The sequence below is a fragment of the Podarcis muralis genome, chromosome 8, assembly GCF_964188315.1.
Source record: "Podarcis muralis chromosome 8, rPodMur119.hap1.1, whole genome shotgun sequence".
Classification (NCBI taxonomy): Eukaryota; Metazoa; Chordata; class Lepidosauria; order Squamata; family Lacertidae; genus Podarcis; species Podarcis muralis.
The window spans coordinates 33,929,398-33,944,341 of record NC_135662.1 but is presented as its reverse complement, the minus strand read 5'-3'; the positions used below and the strand labels follow the sequence as shown (position 1 = coordinate 33,944,341).

At 40.5% G+C, this 14,944-nt stretch overlaps 1 protein-coding gene across 5 annotated transcripts in view; it reads left to right on the top strand.

Annotated features, from left to right (window-relative positions):
* C8H8orf34 (chromosome 8 C8orf34 homolog) overlaps nucleotides 1-14,688 on the top strand; it is a 90,987-nt gene extending 76,299 nt beyond the window's left edge. For 2 of the 5 annotated variants that reach the window (XM_028736759.2, XM_028736761.2), the window contains exons 12-14: nucleotides 3,944-4,446; nucleotides 7,387-7,477; nucleotides 14,622-14,688. In XM_028736759.2, the coding sequence (XP_028592592.2) occupies nucleotides 3,944-4,446; nucleotides 7,387-7,477; nucleotides 14,622-14,629 (602 nt within the window). In that variant the 3' untranslated portion in view covers nucleotides 14,630-14,688. The other 3 variants (XM_077932933.1, XM_028736760.2, XM_028736762.2) reach the window with 3 other exon arrangements.
* Nucleotides 14,689-14,944: the final 256 nt, after the last annotated feature.

The following is a 14,944-nucleotide window of genomic DNA, read 5'->3' as shown; positions in this document are numbered from 1 at the left end:
AGAGAGAGAGAGAGATGGCTGGCTTGGGGGGGAACTTTTGCCTCCCACCCGTTAAATCCCTCTCCAGCATTCTTAGCCAGCTGCTTCTCTGCACACCCCTCTCATGTCCCTTCTTTGTTTTTCCTTCGCTCCCCACTTAAAATGTGGTTACAAAGCATAGATCAACATGGATCCTCAGGATCTTTGCATTGGGTCACCCCAAATTCACCATCAGATCACATAGCATGTCCATGGCTACAGCCTGCACCAAAAAAAGCACGCACCCACTGTTGCCTGGGGCTGCAATGGTGCAAACACGTGGTTAAAAAGCATGGATCCACATGGATCCTCAGGATCTTTGCATTGGGTCACCCCAAATTCACCATCAGATCACATAGCATGTCCATGGCTACAGCCTGCACCAAAAAAATCACGCACCCACTGTTGCCTGGGGCTGCAATGGTGCAAACACGTGGTTAAAAAGCATGGATCCACATGGATCCTCAGGATCTTTGCATTGGGTCACCCCAAATTCACCATCAGATCACATAGCATGTCCATGGCTACAGCCTGCACCAAAAAAAGCACGCACCCACTGTTGCCTGGGGCTGCAATGGTGCAAAAACGTGGTTACAAAGCATGGATCCACAGGGATTCTCAGGATCTTTGCATTGGGTCACCCCAAATTCACCATCAGATCACATGTCTGTGGCCACAGCATGAAGCACAAAAATGATACATCCACTGTTTCATTCAGAATGTTTTTTCCCTTGTTTTCCTCCTCTAAAAACGATGTGCGTGTTATGGTCAGGTGCGTGTTATAGAGCGAAAAATACGGTAGGTCCATAAAGGAAAGAAACTCTGATTGTCAAGGAAACAGGGCAAGTGGAATTTTCTTGTTCAAAGATGGTCTTCCATTATCCGGTATCACCAAGGTCCAGAAGAGAACTGATCCCAGTTCTGCATCCTTAGTTTCCACAGTCAGACTTTATCCCAGTTCTAAACACGAAGCTTTGGACAGGAACACCAGAAGCTGCCTTATACAAGTCAGACCATTGGTTCCTCTAGCTCAGTTTTGAATGGCAGCTGCTTTTCAGGGTTTCATGCAGGAGTCCTTGTCAGCCCTACCTGGAGATGCTGGGGATTGAACCCGGGACATTCTGCTTGCAAAGCTCTTGCCACTGAGCTATGGGTGCTTTTTGCATGGGGTGAAAACATGCGTTGAAATAATCAGTTCATAGCATGACGTCTGGCTCCCAAGAGTGTGGGCAGGAGGCACACCTCCATGCAGGAGAAGTCTCAGGTTGCAGGCGCGCAACCCATCAGGGGAGGGTATATAAGCTGGCAGAGGGGTGGGGTCCCACTATTACTTCATGTGCTCCGCAGGGCACAGATCTGAGGGACAGCTGCCTAGTGGCTAGAAGCATCCAAGGTTTACTGGGTTATTTGAACATGTCTTTGTTGGCCCGTTCAATTTCATTGCTCAGCGTCACTTCACCCCAGTGTTCACCATATAAGGATGAGGTTTAATTAGTGATGCTCCTCCCCACTTTGTCTATGTCACCTACCACTACCATTTGCCTCCTGCTTCCGCCCATCAAGATATTCAGGATGGAAAGCTCTGCTGTTTAGACATTACCTTAGTAACCAGTAGTGGCCAGTGGAGGTGCTGCTGCTGCTGCTGCTCTCCTGGCTTCCAAACACAGCATGCTACTGGCCCACACTGTATGGGGAGGCAGGGGGAGCTCTGAGCTGTGCAGTGTGGTGGAGCCAATCCACCGCTCTTGCCATCATGTCTGTGCAATGCCAAGCTCCCCGCACCTTTCCCATCTTTTCCCAGTAAGCGTCAGAATCATGTTATCTATGGAAGCTGGGACAGCTGTGGCATCCCACCAACTGCTACCGCTAGAAATCAAGTCCAGAAAGGTAGATAGGTAAATAAGTAGATATCCTTCAGATCACCAAGTGCTAGGCTCTGGTTGATTGTGAGGCATCCATCAACTTCCCAGACTATTACCTGCACAGACCTTTCATAGTCCCATTTAATATTCTATGTCTGTATCTATTTCAATTTATGTGCCACGAATGAGAACTTTCTTAAATAAATTAATATGCCCAATACATCAAAATATTTGGTGGCACTTTATTCTCTTTTGAAATATTTCCTTTCTTCTGTTGGGAAAAGCTGATGTTCAAAATCAACATATATATTCTATGCTAAATAAATGAAAACCATTTTGTAGTGGAAATCTTTAAATTAGCTGTGGAGAAATGATTGAAATGCTTTGCTTATCAGCAGAACCAATCAGTTTTTTAGATAGCATCTTGGGCCAAAAGTTATGATGTTCATTGAACTCTCATTGAAACATAAACAGCATATATCAGTTTTCCAACATACCTTCTTATTCACCGTAGATAAGTCAATGAACCCAGTCATTTGCAAAAACACAGGTTAATTTAATTGTGAGAGAGCTCATTCCACATTTGGTTTAAGTTATGGCATTCGCATTGTCATCTATTGACCCAGACAATTTAAACAGGTAGTCTCCAAATTGTGAAGTGAAGTGATATGTATTGTTATTATTATTTTTAAAAGAAAAAGCTTAATGCATGCAAAATCATTTTTTAAAATAATAATTGTTGGCATCATTTTCTCCACTCAATTATGTTAATAGTATAGCAGCAATAGCAATACCTGTTCTTACCTTTTTATTAAATTAAACAAAGCTGTCCATTAAACCACTGATTGCCATAGCCGCAGCCTTGGATTCAAACAGAAATCCATCATTGTGCTCTGACCCTCCCTCCAGCTTGCTGTCTTTACCAGCCTGCAACCTTTTTTTCTCCAGGTCACATCACATCCAACTCTACACCAAACTCTGGCTTTAGTTCTTCTAAGTATCTCAGAGCTGGAGGAGGGGTCTCACCCATTTTCAGTCTGGCTTTCCTTTGTTCTCGTAAAGGCCTATCTCCCAGGTGATCTCCTGAACACAGGAAGCTAAATCCAGGGATTAGGGGTCTAGCATCCAGTTTGACTCCCCAAGCCTTGATTAAATTCTAACACCTACTGGACCTAGGACGCGGGTGGCGCTGTGGGTAAAACCTCAGCGCCTAGGACTTGCCGATCGCATGGTCGGCGGTTCGAATCCCCACGGCGGGGTGCGCTCCCGTTGCTCGGTCCCAGCGCCTGCCAACCTAGCAGTTCGAAAGCACCCCTGGGTGCAAGAAGATAAATAGGGACCGCTTACTAGCAGGAAGGTAAATGGCGTTTCCGTGTGCTGCTCTGGTGCCGGTTTGCTGGAGCAGCTTTGTCACGCTGGCCACGTGACCCGGAAGTGTCTGCGGACAGCGCTGGCTCACGGCCTCTAGAGTGAGATGAGCGCACAACCCTAGAGTCTGTCAAGACTGGCCCGTACGGGCAGGGGTACCTTTACCTTTTTTACTGGACCTAGGAATTTAGAGAAGTCTGGCACTCACCACATCATGACAAAAAAGAGATTCTTTAGGGATATGCTGATGTCTGTAAAATTTCAAGATGGTAATTTTTATGAATTCTCTCCTGCGTAGTGATATTGCAACCCATCATGTGGGTTGTGGCAGAATGTACTGCAGAAGAGTCCTATTCCAGACCAGATTGCTTAGATTACCATCAGAATATTACTATTATTATTATTATTATTATTATTATTATTATTATTATTATTATAGTTATATCCAACTTTTTCCCTGGCAGAATATGACATCTGCTTGTAGAGGTTTCTCTATCAGAAATGATTGTGAGGAATGAGTCCAAGAAGGTGGCTTGCCAGAAACTACTTAGTAATTCCCTTGCTGATATGAATCCAAGTTCCCTAGTATTAGAGAAAGAAATAAACTATATCCTCAAGTTCGAATAAACATGATGATCAATAAGATACAGGGATTTCAGTTCTTGTTATATTGCGCTACTTTTGTGCCTGTGCAGACATCGCAAAGGACCTTGCGCTGTGGGAAGAAGGAAGACTATTGCGGATTACCAGTAGCCAACAAACTAATTTAGTTGCACTAGATCACCAAGGAAATTTTAAAGTTCCACCAAGCCAGGATTCAGGACCTCAAGTGCCAAGTCTGACTGGGAAAGATATTCAGCTCCAGCTTCAAAGAAACAAATCACCACCATTATCCAGCAACAATAGACTGCAGGTCTCAAGTGTCACAAACAGTAGGCCTCAATCTACCAGTACACAGACCAACAGGTCTTCTGTGCTCCCAGCTCCAGCAAACAGACCTGCAGCCCCAAATGCTTTGTTGCAAAAACCTCTTTCCCCTAGCAACCAAGGAAACAAGGAAGGAGTCGTTAGTATGCAGAGAAGCCGGTCTTTAATATCAAAGAACCAACTTGGGAGGACCATCAGCACTCCCTCAGGGCTCCTGGAAACAAGCGGAGACACTCTAGGAAACGTCACTCAAAGAAGCAGTTTGTCCGAAGTAAGTTATATATTTGAAAGCAAAAATTGTCAGTAAATCAGAATCCTGCATATATCCAGGTAAGTCATACTCAGAGCTGACCTATTGAAATCAATTGACTATTCGTATATTGCCCATATATTATCATATAATGTTTGAGAATAGATCCAACACTTACTTGTTCATAGTGGTGGTCAAATTGTTTTAATTATATATCTAGTCTGTGTGTACACACATGTGCATAAGCGTGCATGTATTTATTTCTCTATCTCTTGCCAGCGGTTTCTATTGAAGGAAGGCAAATTTTGCAGATTTCTTTCTTTAGCCCTCTTACTCCCTGAAAATCTGCTCCAGTGGGTTGGGGTATTTTTTTGAAGTAACTGTGGGATGTGGCACTAGGAGCTGGGGTGTGTGTGGAAAGGGAAGATAGCAAAATCTGCTTCCATAGGCTTCAGGTTAGCCACTGTGAGAACAAGATGCTGAATTCAATAGACCACTGTCCTAGTTGAGCAGACTCTTTTCATGTTATGACAAGAGTTAATGGCAAATGTTGCATGTTCAGAGTGGTGTTAACACTCCTAAAAGAAAAAGTTGAGATTTATATTTCATATTTGGAAAGCAAATTGCGAGGAGGATTCACATACCTCCCTTTTGCTCACAAGTAGAATTCCACAGAGAATTTTGCTTTGTGAGATCCAGTGTGTCTGTGGATCTCAGGTACCATCTGTGGATCTCAGGTAACATTTGTGTTGTAAGGAAATAAACCTGTCCCTTCCCATCCATTGTATGAGACTGGGATATTGTGCTATGGCACCAATAACCCACAAAAGATTGAATATGGCTGGGACGCATTTTATTTAATTGCTTCAGGTAGGTGTGAAGCTTCAGTAAAGGAGTTTTATCCTCAGCAGTCCATGAATCTGTCATAATTTGCTTAGTAATTCAATGTCAGATCCGTGGTTTTTTTAATGGCCAAATTATTAAAATGTGCAATGTTTGAAGAATGAATGCTAGAACATTTTCTGTCCCATTTCTAGTAAGTGATATTCTTTAAAGCTCTTCCTATCCTTCCAGGAGAGACCATGTTATAAGCAGGCATTTTTTTTCTAAACAGGCAAAGAGCGATGCTTAAAGAATTTGGCAATGGTTAACATGTCATCTGTGAAGTTCTTTTTGTAAAAAGTGCAAAATTTTAGTTTCCCGGAGTTCTGTCTGAAAGAATTATAAGTTGCTTGATGATCTTAGTTCTTGTACACATGCCTGCATTTCTGTTGGCAGGGAATATGCTGTAGCAAATGTGCAGGTGTGTTGTATTACTAGCTCATTTCAAAATCAAACCAAGCAATGTAACGTAGATAAATGTTTTTATTATTGCTACAGAATGAATAAATCAAGTTTTTAAATCCTTTCCTACATGCACTTATATGCACATTTAGTCTTTTAGATCTCCAGACCTTTCTACAAGTGGAGTCCCAATTGAGACAAATAGGTTTGAGGATCAGATTCTCAATGTTTCCCTCAGCCTTTTATGAAGTGTGACAACTGAATGCTGAATCTCTTTGGGACAGTATTTCTTGGAGTCTGCGATAGCTCTTATCTTGATGTTTGGGAGGGACAGGGAGACTGTCAGACTGTATGGCCCTTCCCAACAAGATGCTTTATAAACAGCTTTTCTACAGTGGGTTAAAGGTAAAGGGACTCCTGACCATTAGGTCCAGTCATGACCGACTCTGGGGTTGCGGCAGTGGCGTAGCATGGGGGGTGCATGGGGGGCCAGCCGCACCGGGCGCAACATCTGGGGGGGGCGCGCTCACACTCGCAGCTCTCTCCCCCTACCTGGCTCACTCAGGGTTAGGGGGCGCAAATTACTTGCCTTGCCCCGGGTGCTGACAACCCACGCTACGCCACTGGGTTGCGACGCTCATCTCGCTTTACTGGCTCAGGACTTCCTGTGCTGGTTATTTGTGCAATAAAAAGTAAATGCACAACTACAAAAGAAACTGCTATGTGACAAATGTCATGTGGAGCTGGGCGCTTTGCCTTTTCAAATGCAGATCACACTGACCCTCTGTCTTGTGGCTTCTCCAAAGAAGAACCTTGTGAGTCTCAAAACATCACTACCCTTTTTTATTGACCAAATATTTATTCAGCACAATAAACTTTCTTATGCACTGGGTTTCACTTGTTGGCTAATTCCCAGCACAGCAACAGCAGCCCAAACAACATACTTCCAAACAAAAGTGTCCAGGAAGCCATTCTCCTATGAATCCTGTGTTAAAATTACATCAATGCCTCTCTGTGTGAAATCATGTCCTCCCTGATCTGCAAGCAATTTAAAAATAGGGGGTTATTTTGCTGCAAGAAGTCTGGATTTTATTACAGCTTACATCTGTTCATTGTATATCAAGATTCATTTATTTGCTACTTTTCTACACAGAGACAATCCTTCTATTTGTCAGTTTTGCTAGAATTGTCACACGATTAAAGAAATCATAGATTAATCAACTGAGTTTGGGATTGGTTAAATTTGCATGTGCATAAAATCATCAGTTTCTGGCTATTTGTTGACTTTGCTGACTTCAATAGAACCTCTTCCCAAGAAAATCCACAAAATTGCAACTTTCCAGCTTCCTTGGAAGAAGTAGTATGATGTCTAGGCCTTGGTTTGGGGACTGAAGCCATCAGCTTTTTTCCTTGTGAAGTTGACTCTTCCAAGGAGCCTAGAACTCACAGTGCTTACAGCACACTCAACTCTGAGCCTCTATTCTAGCACATAACTCCTGGGATTGACAACACAGAAAGGGCAGAAAGAGACCCCTTCTAAAATTATACCCAATTAATCAGGAGGACTTTTTGAATTTTCTTGAAGGACTTTAATTTTTTTTATCTGCTTGTGTATAATTGAAAGAAACATTGCAGCCCTAATTCTTATACCTGCTCCATCCGTTATTTTTGTTACAGGATGAATTCTTACAACTTCAACTTGCTCACCAGCCTTGGATTTTACCAAGCGATAACGAAAGCGAAGGAGTGGAGGCAGATCTAGATAAACGTAAGAAGTTGCTCCTTGTTTGATATAAATTCTTGGCAGCTTGGAGTAGGCACCATATTTTCACAAAATATGTGCTCTGCAAATTACTTTTTATTTCTGACAGGTTTAGTTTTTATTTGCCTACAGGAGTGAAGAACGGTGGATTTTATTGATGGGAGCTCAGCTATATTACTGTAGGGCTGAAAGTTCGTGTAGGTTATCCTCCCTGCTTACCGTACTACAAACCTTAACATGTTAAGTCATCTCTTATCAGTGTGTGCTACATGCAGAGACCAGGGATAAAAAAAGTTGTGCCAAGCCAAAATCTCTGTTGAATGAGTGTTGTGGTAGTGTCTGCTAGTTTCCCTCCATGTGCTGAGGCTACAACAAATTATATATGGTGGCAAGTAAACATAAATAATCTTGCTGGAAATGTGAATTGCTCTGACAGTTGCTTTTTAAAAAAATCACAGTAGTTTGTAATCTGCCAGGGTGGAAATGTGTGTCATTTCCTAAACTATTTTAGATTTTATGGCTACACTGTAGCAGGCTGTTTAACCAGGTGCTTGTGAGTAGCACCTTGTGAGTAGAACTGAAACCATTTAAACAAGACATATTGAAGTAAGAAAAATCAGACTTGTGGAGAAATTGAGAGGGAGGAAAACCATTTTGAGCTGTTACTTGTTTACATCAATATGACAACCACAATATATACCGTATTTTTCGCTCTATAACATGCACCTGACCATAACACGCACATCGTTTTTAGAGGAGGAAAACAAGGGAAAAAACATTCTGAATGAAACAGTGGATGTATCATTTTTGTGCTTCATGCTGTGGCCACAGACTTGTGATCTGATGGTGAATTTGGGGTGACCCAATGCAAAGATCCTGAGGATCCATGTGGATCCATGCTTTTTAACCACGTTTTTGCACCATTGCAGCCCCAGGCAACAGTGGGTGCGTGATTTTGGGGGGGCAGGCTCTAGCCATGGACATGCTATGTGATCTGATGGTGAATTTGGGGTGACCCAATGCAAAGATCCTGAGGATCCATGTGGATCTATGCTTTGTAACCACATTTTAAGTGGGGAGGGAAGGAAAAACAAAGAAGGGAAAAGGAGCATGAGAGGGGTGTGCAGAGAAGCAGCTGGCTAAGAATGCAGGAGAGGGATTTAACGGGAGGGAGGAAAGAAAGGCAAAAGTTTCCCCCCACCCAAGCACCCAAACCAGCCAGCTCTCTCTCTCTCTCTCTCTCTCTCTCTCTCTCTCTCTCTCTCTCTCTCTCTCTCTCCCCCCCCCCCCACCTGCATGTTGCCTGCTAATCCCTAGACGCAGCACCGGAGCACAGAGAGGAATTAGAAGGAACGACTCTGCTTTCCCCTCTGCTTGCCTGGAGGGGAGGGGCTTTCCCTGCTCTTTGTTCCGTTTGAGCAAACACAGCAACGAAACAGAGGAGGGTGGGCAGTAAGACCCTGAGGCAGCATGCAGGAAAGCAGCCACTTCCTCTTTTCAGGTTTCCCTTCTCCGTGACTCGCGATTTGATTTTTGTCTGATATTTTGGCTCCAGGGACCACACATTCGCTCCATAACACGCACAGACATTTCCCCTTCCTTTTTAGGAGAAAAAATCTGCATGTTATAGAGGGGAAAATACGGTATATATTTTTAATCGTAACTTGTAAATTTAGAACATCAAGCTCTAAATAATATTTACCTTATTTCTGATGGTGAGTTATTTTGCCCTTCATGTACATGTTGCCAAGAGGCCAGGTCAGACCCAAAATCTGATGCTCACAAAGTGCTATTTGAGTCCATACACAATGAAGTTACCTGGAAATGAGTTTCCATTGTTACTTTTCTGAGATGTGCAATGGATTACTACATTAGATAGAGTCCTATTCGACTCACAGAACTATCCATAGAACATTTACATGTGTGATCTGTTAGGACTTGCATGTTCACATCATTTCAGAATGTCATGCTGTACATTTCAGACATTAAGTTAGGTCAAACTACTTCCTGATGGAGAAAGTTTTCCTCTGAAATCAAAGGAACCTTTCAATCCAGCCTACAGTTAGAATAATCTCTATATTAGAATACATGCCACAGATGTACATTTTCTTTCCAGGGTTGATTTCACACCATTTGGATCATCACTAGGTAGTTAGCTGCTGAGAGTGGATGGAGCAACCCAGTCAGATAGACGGGGTACAAAATGTGGGAGCCAATGTGGTGTAGTGGTTAAGAGCGGTAGTCTTGTAATCTGGTGAACTGGGTTTGTGTCTCTGCTCCTCCACTTGCAGCTGCTGGGTGACCTTGGGCTAGTCACACTTCTCTGAAGTCTCTCAACCTCACTCACCTCACAGAGTGTTTGTTGTTGGGGAGGAAGAGAAAGGAGAATGTTAGCCGCTTTGAGACTCTTTAGGGTAGTGATAAAGCGATATATCAAATCCAAAATCTTCTTCTCTTCTTTGTTTGTTTGCCGATCTGTCTATCTATCTATCTATTTATCAACCATCAGTTTACCCAGCAGGACTTCCCTTTTTTCTCTTCTCTGTAGCCTAGCACAATCCCCAAAATTCAGAGCAGATTTGTGGAGTGTGCAGGGCTGCAGGGGGAGTGGAAACCAATTCCATAAATCAGTTTATTTCATCAATAATTGTAACTTGATTGTAGAAACCTCTAAGTGGTTTACAAAAAGATAAGATAATAAAATCACAAAAACTACAACCTTCCTTTAGAACATTGAAAAGTTAAAGTACCAGAACAGATTAAAATTACTTCATAACCACATTACTGGCAGGCAGACACTGTCAACCACCACCTTAGAAGAATGAATTCCTAGAGTTTTGTGAAGCTAACACCCATCCCCAGATATCACCATATGATATTCCTGTAGTCACTGGACATGTCTGGAAGAAAAGCCACGTGAAACTGGTCTAGATTTTATTTTAGATTTAGTTTAAAATAAAGGAAAATCTCCTGAACCTTTTAATTTTCACATCTAGGAATTACAACTTTGCATCAGCTCATTTTGTTGCTCAGTATGTATCTAAAATTCTTATTTGTTTCATTGTGAATTCTTGGAATAAATCTACACATGTTATATTAACAGATGCTAAAGTCAAATAGAGACAATAATAAGGCAACAAATTAATTTGGGCTTTTGAGAGAGAACTAGCATTCATGTTACTAACGCAACTACCAACACCATGTTACTAAATTAGTTCAGCCCGCTGAGTTGTAACTTAAAAATCTGCTTTTTGCTTTCATGAGTAAAAACTGTTTGCTTTAGCTTAAACCTGTAGCATGCAAGGCAGAGAGGGGTCAAAACTCTGTAATTAAAATAATGGCTACCTTCTTGCAGATATTCTAAGGGCGCAACAGACTAGCATCTTGATTTAAACCCATATATCAACTTTCATAGTTACCTATCTTTTGCTGCATGAAGTAGGTTGTTCTTTGTACTATTTTAACCATTGGAGGAGAACAAAAATGTTTGATCTAAGCAATATTGTACTGTATGTGACATCTGAGACTGGTAAATTGGTTAAAGGAATAAGTCTTTAAAAAATAATTATATGGGGTAATGGCAACCATCTGGTTTTGGAATGTAGTTGCTGTAGCCAATCTCACAAGCGAAGGGCAACTCCTGGAAAATGCAGGCTGCCAACAGGTCTGCCAACACCCAGGTGTTGAAATGTCTGTAAAGCGGAGAGCCAGTAAAAGGCCTGGCATCGTTTACAGTGCCAATTCCCAGTGCGCAGTGCAGGTAAAAGGCCCAACCATGTAAAGGCCAGCCTAATTTAATTTGGGTGTGTGTGAGGAAAGTTAATGCATTAGAAATCTTCATGGACACTCTGTGCTTGATTTAGTGCCAAGAGGAATGAAACTTCATAATTTATGACTATGAGCAGAAGAGCTGTAGAATTAATCTTCACAACAACAACAGGTGTCCTTTGACGCAGCTTTTAATAAATTACATGCAGCTAATATTTACTACATTCTTCAACTTCTTCAAGATAATAACTGCCCAGGTGTAAAGCTAATTTTGGACAGTGAAAGAAAATTACGCCAGCTGCACAGGTATTTGGAAAGAGAGTATCACAGTAGTCTAATGCTTTTTATAGATAGTTTTTAATCATCTGACCAGCTGAGATGAAAGAACTTCATTTATCACAGCATTATTTAATGAACGTTGTATTGGGAAATTTACTGTGCGCAATCTGATGCATATCTCGTTAGAAGTATACCCCATTAAGTTTGATGGAACTTACAACAAAAAAGAGGTGCTGGTACTGTGTATCCTTGAGTACCCCCTCAGAAAAAAGCACTGCTCCCAGGTCAGTGTGTATGGTCCAATGATAGGAAGCTTTGAATGGAACAAGTGGAACTGAAAATCCTACTTTTTTACCAGTTTAAATAATTCAGTATTCGTTTTGTTCAGTGTTTCACAGAGAAGTCTAAAACACCATCTGCATCATCGAGAAAACAAAATAGAAAGGTTTATCAAATGAGGCTGATATGTAAACCAGAAAGCTTTTGCTCAAAAGAATTTGGAGTTTTCAGATTCATTTATTTGTTATGATTAGCAGTGGTGTATTTTTGCATACCTAATTCTGGGATTCCTGCCAGAATGAGGACCACAGATCATATAGCATGAACCAGGCTGGCAAAATCTGAATTTCAAAATTTTATTTTTAATTCAGTATGAAATTCAGGGCTGTAGACCCTTTTGTGAACTACAAATTTAAGTCAGGAAAATTAAACTGAATTAGTGTGGATATACCAAATTTAGGGTTGGTTTTTTTTACTCTATTCATTGAGGACATCATCTCTTGTCCTTCCTTGTAAGTAGACAGATACATATGGACTTCAGGTGTGTTTTGATTAAGGACCTTTGTGCATATTGAGATGTGGGTTGGCCCATTGGAATGGGCATGTGATAAAATGATGAATAGCTATACTACATCTTCACCTGAAAATTGACCTCTTCTCATTTCTGACACGTGCACACAAATGTCCCTTGATTCAACTCATTAAGGGCCAGTGGCTGACCTACTCATTTTGCAGCCATCGGAGTATTGTTTCACCACAAACTTATTACAGTGAAAACAAGAACATGAATCTTGGCATACACAAAGTATCATGTTAATTGGTCCTTAAGATTTTAATGCTTGAAATACAGCCATAAACCGCAAATTGTTTCCATCATGTAATTGTCATGATTTGTTGTGATAAACTTTTTTGCGTTACTTATGAAAACAAGTGAGGTGGAAATAGAGATGCCTTAAATACTCTGCAATTGCAATTGCTGTTGCTTCTTTGGTGTCATTCCCTTCCCTCTGCTTCCTCCTTCCTGCGTTTGTCAATTGGCTGATACTACACAATGAGGGAAAATATGTGAATGAGATTGCATAGCAATGCGACATAACAAATCAGATTGGCTATGCAGTTGTATCATTGAGGGAAGAGTGGAAGACAAAGTAAATAAATAGACATTGTTGCAAAAGTTCACAAAATTGCCTAAAAAGTATTCTGAATTGCAATTATTTTATTTGTATTTATTTGGAGAGGGAGTGGAATTGTAAGTTTTAGCTCCGCTGTGAAATAAATGGCATTTGTGAAAGGGAGAAATCACAGCTGCAGACTTTTCAAGTACAGGGTGGTTTTCTTAGCAGGACTGTACAAACTGTCAGCATAACCTGAACATAGAAGATGTTAAAGGTATGTTTTCAGGTTTGGGGCCATCTAACATTGGTATTGTAACTGCCAAGCTCTCCAAATAAGCAGTGTAATCATTCAGTTTTGGTAACCTATGCAATAAAAAGTTAGGTGATAAGTGCTTTTCCATTTAAACAAATATAGCTAAAAGCAAATTAACTGAACTATTTTATCTAAATGTGCAGTGAAATTGTGAATGCAAACAAGACTTTCCATTTTAGAGCTATGATAGGGGGATTCCTAATTTATCCTGATTCCAACACTGAATATCCTTCATAGGAAATGCCAAGATAAACCATACTGGATATAAATGTTTAACTTGTCATTTAGACTTAAAAGGACTCTCTTACATTCAAATAAACATTCACAATGGTATTCCGAGCATTCAGGAGAGATTACACTTTCCTGTATACTGTGAAATTTTAAATCATTTGTGAACCTCATTTATAAACTCAACAGAAAAGGAATATGCAGAGATAAGTCTAAAACATAGTGATTATTGCATCACTCATTTTTGAAGTCTTAGTCTTAATAAAAGTGATTGTGTCAGAAATACAAAGCCAAACGAGATGCCAGTTTTCAGTAAACCTGCACTGTTCATACGTTCTTACTTTTAAAATTGTTTTGTTAACTTTGGCACTTGAAATAGCATGGCAGTCAACAAGTGAATATTGAACGACAAATCATGCCCATCTTCCTTCTATCCATCATTGGGTTTGTAGTCACTCTTTCCATAACATATAAAACCACCCTCACTGGCACATATGCCCACTCAGCCTTCAAGCCCAGGGTGGAAAACATCTTGCCCTCTTCTCCCAGGTCTTTGGCTAATTAAACAAAATATGGCCTGCTTAAGTGTGTGAGAGAAGAGTTACTGTTTTTGTATTGTATTTGTTTTTATATTGCAAACTGCCCTATGATCCTCAAATGAAGGTCAGTATAGAAATTTTAATAATAATAATAATAATCAAACATAAACTCCCATCATCCCTCATGACTGGCTGTGCTGGCTAGGGCTGATGGGAGTTGAAATTCATCATCATCTGAAGAGCCACAATTTCCCTATTCCTGTTCTAATCCTTAAAACATAAACTTCTGCTTACTTTAGATTTACACAAGCACATAAGGATTGCTTGTTCCTGCCACATGCAAATTTGACCTGACTTCCATACTGTCCAGGTTCCGGCCATGAAGATCCTTCCTTTATCATGAGAGTTATTGTTCAGGGTTGGAACATCTTCCTGTGCAATACATTTCTTAAAGTGGCAATAATCCCTTATCACTGTGTGTAACTTCATTTAAGCTACACTTATGTATTTCATGTTCTCACTACTCATTACCAGTAAGAATACCCTTACAAAAGATGCTCACACTAATTTTCTCATGTTTCTTTTCAAGTATGTTGTTTCTAACTATTCTTTCTTTTATTGTTTTCCAGGTTTGTGAACAAAATCGGTGGAAGTAATAAAGAATGGTTTCTCATAATTATATAACCTGCAAGTTATATAATTAACTAATATATAAGTAATCAGTTCTTTTCACTGATTGTGTATAATAAAAGCTTATTTTTATAAATTCAACAGAACGTAAGTGGAATTATTTTAATGTGTGTATGCTAAAATGCACTAACCTCACATCTATCTTATTGTACAATGGCCTTAGGTAAAGATGGTTAACAGTCACTTTTTAAAACATAGTCCATAATATAATGTATTTTATTTATACCCCTCTTAATTTGATATATAAAACTTTGCCTGATGA